This window comes from Rhinoderma darwinii (genome assembly GCF_050947455.1).
Source record: "Rhinoderma darwinii isolate aRhiDar2 chromosome 3 unlocalized genomic scaffold, aRhiDar2.hap1 SUPER_3_unloc_2, whole genome shotgun sequence".
Lineage (NCBI taxonomy): Eukaryota > Metazoa > Chordata > Amphibia > Anura > Rhinodermatidae > Rhinoderma > Rhinoderma darwinii.
The window spans coordinates 402,078-413,496 of NW_027461745.1; the positions used below are offsets into that span (position 1 = coordinate 402,078).

The following is an 11,419-nucleotide window of genomic DNA, read 5'->3' on the forward strand; positions in this document are numbered from 1 at the left end:
CAAGATCTCTTCTCCCGGCGAACTTCACAAGTGCGCGTTTGGGATCCCCATATCGATTAGAGTTGCTAGTAGTATCAAGGCATCCAAGGTAGCAGGAAGCTCTTGAGCTGCCAGTTCATCCTTTATATGAGAGGCAAGGCCCTGCCAGAATGTTGCCACTAAGGCCTCATTTTTCCATGCCAGCACCGCTGCCAGCGTGCGAAAGGAGATGGCGTACTCCCCAACAGTTGACTCCCCTTGATTGAAGGTCAGCAGTAAGGCAGCTGCAGAGGATGTTCGACCCGATTCCACAAACACCATATAAAAAGTCTCAAGAAACAGGAGCAAATCGGTGAACTCCGGATCCTCTCGTTCCAAGATGGGTTTGGCCCATACCAGGGCTTTGCCAGAGGGGAGAGAAATAATAAAAGCAAACTTTGCCTCGTCAGAGGGGAAGAGATGGGCACGTAACTTGAAATGGATAGTACACTGATTGATAAAGCCTCTACAGGTCTTAGGATCCCCGTCATAGCGAAGTGGTAGAGGCAAGGAAATTGTAGACCCAGGACAGGCAGGAGGGATAGCAGGTGGTGGATCAGCGGAAGCAGCAAGGGGAGGAACAGGACGATCCAAACACTTAATGACGGAGTGCGCAGCTTGTAAGAGTTGATCCTGGCATGCCTGTAGGCCATGCACATCAATTTGCATCAGCTGGATCACGGTTTTAGGTTGACCAGCGGGATCCATGGCCTGAGTGTACAGTTACGATCCCAGGGTATGTGGACCCACTAGGCCGCTCCGCCGTAGCGCAGTGGCAGCTGGCCAAACAACAGACTGTGCAAAAGTCCAGACAGACACGAGGTGTAGCAGACGCTTTGGCACAGATGATTCGTGGCACAGATGATGCTTGGCGTGGCAGAGGACACTGGGCATGGCAGAGGACACTGGGCGTGGCAGACGACACTGGGCGTGGCAGATGACACTGGACGTGGCAGACGACACTGGACGTGGCAGATGACCCAACACGACTCCAACACTAGACTTCAGCTCAGGAACAAACACAGTTACGGAAAGCAGGATACGGGAACACTGGGAACAGGATACAAATAAGGTACCATTTGCTATACGAACATGGGTAGACAACAACAATGCTCAGGCAAGGAGCAAGAGGGCAGAGTCCTTTTTATACAGCAGGAAGAGTAGGGATTGAATAGGGAGCTTTTTTTAGGTGCGCACTGGCCCTTTAAGGCCGGGAGCGAGCACGTGCACCCTAGCAGCAACCGAGGAGAGTACAGTGTGCTGGCGTCTCAGAGGAATGAGAGGCCGGCATGAGCTCCTGGGTTTGTGGTCGTGGCCGTCGGCAGGTGAGTAATGCCGGCACCGCGGCCATAATAGTAATGCCCTTCAGTTGCAATATGGAAGCATCTGAGTGAAGCTGTCCAAAGAGACACAGCACAGTCCCGTCATCTGAGAGGTTTGGTGGTGAACCTCCATCAATAATCATTCTGTCATGTCTCAATAAGGTGTCAGAAGATATTACATTTACACTATGACAACTCCTACTAGCAATATAGATGTCATTGTGATAACTACTTCTCCTTCAAGTACGGCAATCATTGTCTTATACTGCCACAGACGATCTCGGACAGTCACGCGTCTTCTCCCTGAGCCCATCCTTCCTCACTCACCATTAAGTCAACCTGAAAAGCGCTACGGTCCTGAGTTTTGGGATCGACTGATGAGACAACCAAGGTAAGGAACTACTTGTCCAGTCTCATTAGTAGTAACTATCGACATCCCTCTCATTGTCTACTCTGTGCTTAACTTTACTGTCATCTCCTTGTTTTCTAGTCTTTTGTTTTTCTCGTATAATAACATTATATTTTTTATTTTTAGTGTCTATAACACTGGAGTCTCTGGATCGGTAAGTCCGTGAAATACATCCCGTACCAGTCAAAAGTTTGGACACTCCCGGACATTTTGATCTTAAGATTTGATGCTTGAAATAAGACAAATGTCTACACATTATTATTTATTTTTTTTAAACAAAAGATTTAATTGAAATGTAGAGGTAGAGAATGCTGAACCATTAAGCTTAAATCATCTTTTTAAAAAGCATTTTTGGTAGGAGGCCATCTCTTCTGATTGCAGTACTCTGTAATATGGCAAGAGTAGGAAAACGAAACAGTCAATCCCAAAAATTGCATCAACTTTGAAATGCTTTTAAGTGCAGGGTCAAGAACTATAAAGTGCCATGATAGGAAAGGCCGATCAAGAGTGACCCGTGCTGTACGGGAGAAGGATTAGAAGGCCATCTAAATGCTTCAGTTCAAGCAGCAGAAGCAGGCGTCATGGTAGATGCAAAGACGTAACTTATTATTGGAGAGAAACAAGAAGATCCCGGACCAAGGAACACAGAGCAGTGGTGGAAATCTATTCTGAGTCCAAATCTGAGATTTTTATTCGATCCACTATATCTACGTGAGGAGCAGAGGACGTGAATAGATGATGTATGGAGTTGGGGAGAGGAGGTGTGATGGTGTGGAGTCACACATACCTCGCATGGCTACTGCTCACTCTGGACAATGACCCAAAACACTTCCAGCTTGTAACAACTCTGACTAAGAAGAAGATTGATGGCGGCTGCATCATATGACTAACCTATTTCCAGAAGGATTGGGACGAGTTGAGAATAGCGTATTCCGTTTTTGTTCCTGTATAGTATTGAGGAGTTTTATTATTATTCTAAAACTTGGCAAATAGAATAAAAGACAAGTGAAGGTGTTTCCACACTTTTGTCTGGTCCTGTATATATATATATATATATATATATATCTTATAAACATACTGCAGGGGTAGGTTCTGTGCTCCTCACCATGGGTTACTGTATCGACATTACATGTACACACCTCTATAGATATATCCATTTCACAAAGACCTATTTAAGTGCGGCAAATAAATAAGTCATATCTGGGAATTACTCCTTATCCATTATTGTCTGGGATTTCTGTAGGACCACCCTGTCTCCAAACTCATGATCAAAAATTTAAATGTCAGAAAATGAAATAAAAAAAAACATCTAAAAGATCATATTTATTATAATAATAATAATAAAACTATGTAAAACGTTACTTGTCCACGTGTATTTATGGGTTTTGTCGTCTCTTTTGTATTCTATAAGATGTCCGGTTATCAAGCGTGGAGGACAGATGTTAAATGGGACAGCATGCCACCGCCACTCCTGGACACCCTGCCGCCTCCGTCGGAAGTATTTAAGGGGAAGAAAAGAAAGAAGTCTCCGGCTGAGAGAAGTGTGATGTCTGTGGAAAACTATATTCAAGAGTTGCGGAAGAAGCAGAGCAGCATAGACCAGTCAGTTGTAGATCATCTATAGTCATATAGCCTTGTTCTTCTGACTGCTCCACTGTGTATTCTGGATACCATGTATATATATATTTGTATATACCTCACAAGTGTTGACACCCTGCTACACAACTATTCTGTTAATGTTAGGCCTTTAGCGACCCACCCCCTTTTGTTCAGGCTAAAGAGCTTACAATCCTTCTGCATCTTACCTCAGTGTCTTTCACTAGTTTGTCAATCCATACATTAGCCCGCACAATCATTACATGGATTTCGGCTCTTGCGAGGTCATTACGCCTGCTGTGCTCTTTACAACAGATCACAACGAGGACATCATATTGATTTGAAGAGGGTGAACGGCCTCAGTTCTTGAATGTCATCGAGGCTCTGCTGACTTGGACGATTACCAGCATTTTCTATTATTTATTAAATCCATCTAACATGCCAGACTCAGGATTTAATTAGTCAATACAAATTTAATGCCTTTATCTTACCTCTTGAGTAGATGTAAAGACGATCACTCCCAACTCCCATCTATGAATTCTTAACATGGCCGTAGATCATTTTCTTTCTTAAAGGAGAATTCATCTGTGAGTTTCCTAGTTTTCGATTAGTAGACATGGTCGAAGATTAACATGTCCCAGAATCCTCAACACCGCGCTTAATCAGAGGTCAATATCATGTCTGAAGAAGCCCTGTTGAGCTCACTGACGTGTCTCTGTGGTATAAGATAAAAAAAGATGGATTGTTTGAAAACAGATGCGTCCCATAAATGAGCGAATTAACAATAAGATTCCACATCCTCGTGATTAGGTGTCGTTAGGATGGTTTCCACTACTGGTAATGATGTGAATGATGTTCTTCTAGAATTATCTGCTTTCAGTTTGGTTCTTTAGGCTTCTCAGCGTCGTGTTCATGATTCCGGCGACAGTCTTCATTCCTCTTGTTGCTGCTTGTCCTCTTTTTTTCTTGCTCCTCCAAACATAATTGTCTTTTTCATGAACTTGGTCTTTTTATAAGTCCATGATAAGATGAGTCTGGTTATCAGCCAACATATTCTGCAACTCCGTTCATGCTGGATCATTCACTGTTCACCACGTTGCACAATCCCTACTTGTTAGAAAGGCCCATTAATAAGCAAATCACAAAGTGTCCCTCTCCTGGGACCCCCAGCGATCAGCTGTAAGTTTTGGGGAAACCTGGCAGTAAGTGTTCAATTTCCTTGCAGCGCCACCACAGCAAAGGTGAAGTATTGCACAGTGTCTATTTAGATCAATATGTTGCCTGTGTCATGCAGGTCAGGTCCTCCAGGGAGAGACGTTGTTTGTAATTAATATACATTGACCAAGAAGTGAGGTTCCTGAACACTGGACATCCTCTATTAATTCAGAATTCGCTAATAGGGTGTATATGAATAGAAAGCTCCCCGAAGCCTGCAAAATGGTGCCAAAAACAGATGTCACAGTTTCCTTCTTGTGGTGCCTATTATGCAGTGTGAATTAATATCTAGGATGGAACAGCTTTTACAGCAATGACTAAAGTGCGGGAGAAAAGGAATAGGTCCCGTGATGGTCGGATATTCCAGAACACATACAGCCTTGTATAGATACCTGTGAAAACAGAAATGCAGGAAAACATAGGACGTGATAAGTCTTTACCATGCTGGGCTCGCTTGGGCAGAGACCTATGGAAAAACACAAGGAACGACCAGTTGAAAGACTTTTCTACACGAGCTTACTGGGAGTTGATGAAGCCATAACTGGGAGTAAAACTGGCATTCAGCAGATCGAGAAACAATGTGGTATATCAAAATGGAAATTAGATATAACTACAAATAATTCTACAACAATACACTCAGATACAAATATGAACTAAGCTACAACACTATCTGATATACCCTATATGGCCAAAAGCATGTGAACACCTGACCATCATACCTATATGAGCTTGCTGGACATCCCAATTTAAAACCATGGACGTTAATATGGAGTTGGACAATTTTTGTGGATATAACAGCCACCATTCTTCTGGGAAGGCCTTCCACAAGATTTTGGAGTGTGTCTGTGGGAATTTGTGCTCATTGAGCCAAAAGAGCATTTGTAAGGTCAGGTACCAATGTGGGACTGGAAGGTCTGACTGAGTACCATTAGCCCTCCTCCACCAGATGCTAAAGTAGGCACTATGCATTTCGGCAGACAGCGTTCTTCTGAGATCTACCAAACCCAGATTCCTTCATCTGGCAGATAGTGATCCGTTATTTATCACTCCAGAGAACCAGAGGCGTAGCTAGGTTCTCCTGCACCCGGGGCAAAGATTCATCTTGGCGCCCCCCCCCCCCCCCCCCAAACTCTTTCCCGACATCTCCTTCCCACACACCATGTTTGCTTTCTCAACCAATCAATTAGGTGTAACTTTTTCTTTCACTTCTATTTTAATGTAACTGAAGCATAAAAGCTATTTGTAAATTTTACAAGCAGTATAGTTCTATGTGCGGTCCTTGTTTTGCGGATCCATGATATGCAGCCGTATAAATGGCAACGGATGTGTGCTTGACGCATTCATTTCAATGGGTCCATGTACACTTCTGCTGTTTTAACTGAACCGTACCGCCGTTCCCTCAAAAATAGGGCAGGTCCTACTCCTTTTTGACAGAACAATCTCGGCATTTGCATTGATTTGGTCCGTGAAACAACGGACTGCACACGGAAGCCATCCGTGTGAGGTCCGTGATTCACGGAAACGTCATTAGCGGCAGTACAACGGCCGACGGAAGTGTTCATGAGGCCATATAGTCAAATCCTTCCTCCCCACTAAAACAATTTATACAGAATCCCCCCACCCCACACATATTTACAGTCAAATCCCCCCTCCCACACAATAACGATTTATAAACACACACACACCTCCACTCACACACCACACACACACCTCCACACACCACACACGCACACACCTACACACACCACACACACACACCTCCACACACACACACACACACCTTCCCCTACATGCACATACACAGCTGTACTTATCAGTCCGGAGCTCCTTGGAGGGATCTTCATGTTATGAGGGGGTCACACGTTGCAGGCAGGAGGAGAGCTGTGTGTAAGACTGCTCCTCCCCAGCCCTCTCTTCCTCCATCCTCCCTGCCTGTCTGCTAGCTGGGGCAGAACACTTCAATAGTGTTCTCCTCACAGGCAGAGTGTATGGCCGGCTGCATTATATGACGTCACATGTGACGTATAATGCAGCCGCCCGGAGCACACACGCTCTGCCTGTGCAGGAGAACATCGTGCATTACATTGCACAGCTCCCGCTCCTGTCCCATGCGCTGCCCATGGCACAAAATGTCTATGAGGGTACCGGCCCGGAGGGCACATGCCTCCACTCCCCTGGTCAGTGCCCCCCTTCATTCCCTTGTAGTTGCGCCCGGGGCACATGCCCCGCCTACCCCCCTAGCTACGCCCCTGCAGAGAACATTCTGTTCTAGAGTCCAGTACTGGCATGCTTTACTCCACTCCAGCTGCCGCTTGACATTTTGTATGGTGATCTTAGGCTTGTCTGCAGCAACAATGCAAACCCATTTCATGAAGCTTCGAACAAACAATTCTGGTGCTGATGTCACTTCCAGAGGAAGTGTGGATCTCTGAAGTGAGTAAAACAACAAAGGATAGATTTTTACGTGCCACGTCCTTTAGCACTCGGCGGCCCCACTCTGTGAGTTTGCATGGTCTTCGGAGCTGTAGTTACTCTTACATGCTTCCACTTCGCCATAATAGCACTAACAAATGTCCGGGGTAGATCTATCAGATAATAATAACACTAACAGATGACTAGGGCAGATCTAGCAGATAATAACACTTACAGGTGACCGGGGAAGATCTAGTAGATAATAACAGCCCATACAGGTGACTGGGACAGATCTAGCAGATATTAACACTTACAGGTGACCAGGGCAGATCTATTAGATAATAACACTAACAGGTGACCGGGGCAGATCTAGCGGATAATAACACTTACAGGTGACCGGGGAAGATCTAGTAGATAATAACAGCGCATACAGGTGACTGGGACAGATCTAGCAGATAATAACACTTACAGGTGACCAGGGCAGATCTAGCAGATAATAACACTTACAGGTGACCGGGCCAGATCTAGCAAATAACACTTACAGGTGACCGGGACAGATCTAGCTGCTCAGAAGTTCCACAAATTACAAGTTCCTATGACCGTGCCTTGTAAAGAGTCAATGAGCTTTGATTACGACACATGCTATTTGCAGTGTTTGTCAAAGCGAATTACATAGCTGTGTACTTGATTTTATGCACCTGTTTGTATTGGGTGTGGCTGAAACACCTGAACTCAATAACTAGGAAGGATGTTCACATACGTTTGGCCATATAATATTACTATTAACACAAAAAAGCCACAACTACACAACGGACAACCCACCACTGCCAGGCTACAGCCACAAAACCACACCATCCAACCACGGAGTGTGATAAAACCACAACAAAAAACATCAACATAAAGATTCCACAAGGCTAGACTGATAATAGAAGTACAGCACTCATCACTAGCATGCAGAACACTCGATACTTCAACAGTGTTTCTTCTCTTACAGGTTGAAGACTATGAAGTGGGGAGGGTATAGCGTCTATGAAGTGGGGATCAAAGAGGGTATACAAAGCGATGGAAGCATGGCGGACCAAGAACGGGACACTTTCTTCACTTTCCTGGATGATGAGGTTGGGTGCAGTGAACAGGACATGCCTATCTTCAGCTTCTCGCCACCTCGCAGCCCCGGTGGAGTATGTGTCGTGTATTGAATACACATGGGATAATAAAGTCTCTGATACCGTTTATACAGTTGTCACACCATAGACTATCATCAGAGAATGAATATGTTTATTAGTGAATTTCAGTCGACAGGGAGCGTGGTAGGTGGTAAACTGACGATGTTAGGGGATAGGAGGCGGTGGATTGGCCATTTATGATAGAGGACAGGAGAGGGTGAAGTGGCTGTATGTGAGGGGACAGGAGGCGGTGGAGTAGCTATATGTGAGAGAGGATAGGAGGTGGTGGAGTAGCTGTTTATGAGAGAGCACAGGAGATCGTGGAGTGACTGTATATGAGAGGGGACAGGAGGTGGTGGAGTGACTGTATATGAGAGGTGGTGGAGTAGCTGTTTATGAGAGGTGGTGGATTGGCCATTTATGATAGAGGACAGGAGAGGGTGAAGTGGCTGTATGTGAGGGGACAGGAGGCGGTGGAGTAGCTATGTGAGAGAGGACAGGAGGTGGTGGAGTAGCTGTTTATGAGAGAGAACAGGAGATCGTGGAGTGACTGCATGAGAGGGGACAGGAGGCGGTGGAGTGACTGCATGAGAGGGGACAGGAGGTGGTGGAGTGACTGTATATGAGAGGGGACAGGAGGTGGTGGAGTGACTGTATATGAGGGGACAGGAGGTGGTGGAGTGACTGTATATGAGGGGACAGGAGGTGGTGGAGTGACTGTATATGAGAGGGGACAGAAGGCGGTGGAGTGACTGTATATGAGAGGGGGCAGGAGGTGGTGGAGTGACTGTATATGAGAGGGGACAGAAGGTGGTGGAGTGACTGTATATGAGAGGGGACAGAAGGCGGTGGAGTGACTGTATATGAGGGGACAGAAGGCAGTGGAGTGACTGTATATGAGGGGACAGAAGGAGGTGGAGTGACTGTATATGAGAGGGGACAGGAGGTGGTGGAGGGACTGTATATGAGAGGGGGCAGGAGGCGGTGGAGTGACTATATGAGAGGGGACAGAAGGCGGTGGAGTGACTGTATATGAGGGGACAGAAGGCGGTGGAGTGACTGTATATGAGAGGGGACAGGAGGTGGTGGAGTGACTGTATATGAGAGGGGACAGGAGGTGGTGGAGTGACTGTATATGAGAGGGGATAGGAGGCAGTGGAGTGACTGTATATGAGAGGGGACAGGAGGTGGTGGAGTGACTGTATATGAGAGGGGATAGGAGGCAGTGGAGTGACTGTATATGAGAGGGGACAGGAGGCGGTGGAGTGACTGTATATGAGAGGGGACAGAAGGCGGTGGAGTGACTGTATATGAGAGGGGACAGGAGGTGGTGGAGTGACTGTATATGAGAGGGGGCAGGAGGTGGTGGAGTGACTGTATATGAGAGGGGACAGAAGGCGGTGGAGTGTCTATATGAGAGGGGACAGAAGGCGGTGGAGTGACTGTATATGAGAAGGGACAGAAGGCGGTGGAGTGACTGTATATGAGAGGGGACAGAAGGTGGTGGAGTGACTGTATATGAGGGGACAGGAGGTGGTGGAGTGACTATATGAGAGGGGACAGAAGGCAGTGGAGTGACTATATTAGAGGGGACAGGAGGCGGTGGAGTGTCTATGTGAGGGGAAAGGAGGCGGTGGATTGGTCATTTATGAGAGGACAGGAGGTGTTGGAGCAGCTGTTTATGAGAGGACAGGAGGTGGTGGAGTGACTGTATATGAGGTGACAGGAGGTGGTGGAGTGGCTGTTTATGAGAGGGGTCAGGAGGTGGTGGAGTGGCTGTTTATGAGAGAGGACAAGAGAGGGTGGTGTGGCTGTTTATGAGAGGAGACAGGAGGTGGAGTAGCTGTTTATGAGGGGGGACTTTAATCTCCATCCATACTGGTATGAAGTACACAGTGAAGCAGTGATACTCTGTAACACATCAGTAATATCAGCCTTTTGTCACACACAGGTTGTGTTCCCATGGATGAGCCCCCAGGAAGATGTCACCACCTGTTACTTGGATAGGAGCCGTGAGGGATGGGGCACGGCCAGGGGATTTCTGTGAGCAGCAGATGTTATATTGTTCACACTGCTATATTTATCAGAGATAATAAAGCACATGTTGTGCCAAGAACCACTATCTGTCTCCGTACCATACACATACCCACGCCAGGGCCACTCATCCCTGTTAAATGTTATGACTAGAGTTTATTATAATTGCTGTAGCCCTAATGAGGGAGTTTAGACTTGTTATACTCCATGATGAGGGAAATTAGACTTGTTATACCCCATGATGATGCAGTTTGGACTTTGTATACCCCATGATGACGGAGCTTAGACTTGTTATGGCCCATGATGAGGCGGTTTAGACTTGTTGTACCCCATGATGAAGGAGTTTAGACTTGTTATTGTAACGACCGACAGGTTGGTGGATCCACTGGGCTACTCTGCCGGATTGGCGTAGGGCCAGCTCTATGGGCGTTGTCTAAGCAGCCTCCCCGTACTTCAGCCTTAAACCCCTCTACAGGGATCTGGAGGTGGTCACGGCGGAATAGCTGCTGGCCAAACAGAAGCTAGGAGGATGTCACGAAGGGTCTGTGGACCCACTGGGCCGTACTGCCTTGGCGGTAAGGCAGCTGGCCAACAGGGAGCAGGTGATAGTCTATAGTTCTATAGGTACCTGTGGCAGCTCAGACAGCGGCAGGGCAGGCTCGGCTTGGACTAGGTAGCAGGCGGACGTCAGGCGATGTGAAGCAGGTCAGACATGGATGTAGCATGACACGACTTTGGCACGACTCCGTGCTAAACCAGGAAGGTATGGATTGCTAGGAACAGGAACTGGAAACAAGTATAGGGACAGGGACTGGAACAGGAAACAACTAGGAGGCCATCACATAGACAAACTTAGGGAACACAACAACGCTCAGGCATAGAACTAGGGGGCTGGACCCCTCTTATACTCCAGGGTACTCACGGGTCAAAGTTCGTCCTACGGCATCCGGCAGAGGTGAGTGGATGCGAGCGCTGGCGTCTCCTGAGGAGGAGGCTGGGGCCAGCGCTTGCCGACTCGTGGCTGTGGCTGTCAGGGGGAGGTTGGAGCTGACAGCCCGCAGCCACAGACATTACAGAAGATTACGGATCTGGATTAGGAGCCGGATTACTGGGAACAGGCCAGATTACTGGAAGCAGGATGGTGCCGGTTTTCTGGAAGCACGCAGGTGCCGGATTACTGGAGGCACGCTGGTGCCGGATTACTGGAAGTCTGCCGGCGGTCAGTGGCCTCCTCGTAGGTCCGGAGT

The 11,419-nt window shown here is 47.1% G+C and overlaps 2 protein-coding genes across 6 annotated transcripts in view; one reads left to right on the top strand and one right to left on the bottom strand.

Annotated features, from left to right (window-relative positions):
• The window catches only part of KIF1C (kinesin family member 1C), an 87,966-nt gene extending 84,308 nt beyond the window's left edge, over window positions 1-3,658 (bottom strand). Inside the window, exon 1 of the mRNA XM_075847348.1 lies at window positions 3,555-3,658. The gene's annotated coding sequence lies outside the window, so the exon portion shown is untranslated. The remainder of the gene's footprint in view (window positions 1-3,554) is intronic.
• Window positions 1-10,254, top strand: part of INCA1 (inhibitor of CDK, cyclin A1 interacting protein 1) — a 51,685-nt gene extending 41,431 nt beyond the window's left edge. For 3 of the 5 annotated variants that reach the window (XM_075847351.1, XM_075847352.1, XM_075847350.1), the window contains exons 3-7: window positions 1,615-1,731; window positions 1,876-1,903; window positions 3,161-3,351; window positions 7,967-8,153; window positions 10,090-10,254. In XM_075847351.1, the coding sequence (XP_075703466.1) occupies window positions 1,615-1,731; window positions 1,876-1,903; window positions 3,161-3,351; window positions 7,967-8,153; window positions 10,090-10,185 (619 nt within the window). In that variant the 3' untranslated portion in view covers window positions 10,186-10,254. The remainder of the gene's footprint in view (window positions 1-1,614; window positions 1,732-1,875; window positions 1,904-3,160; window positions 3,352-7,966; window positions 8,154-10,089) is intronic. The other 2 variants (XM_075847353.1, XM_075847354.1) reach the window with 1 other exon arrangement.
• Window positions 10,255-11,419: the final 1,165 nt, after the last annotated feature.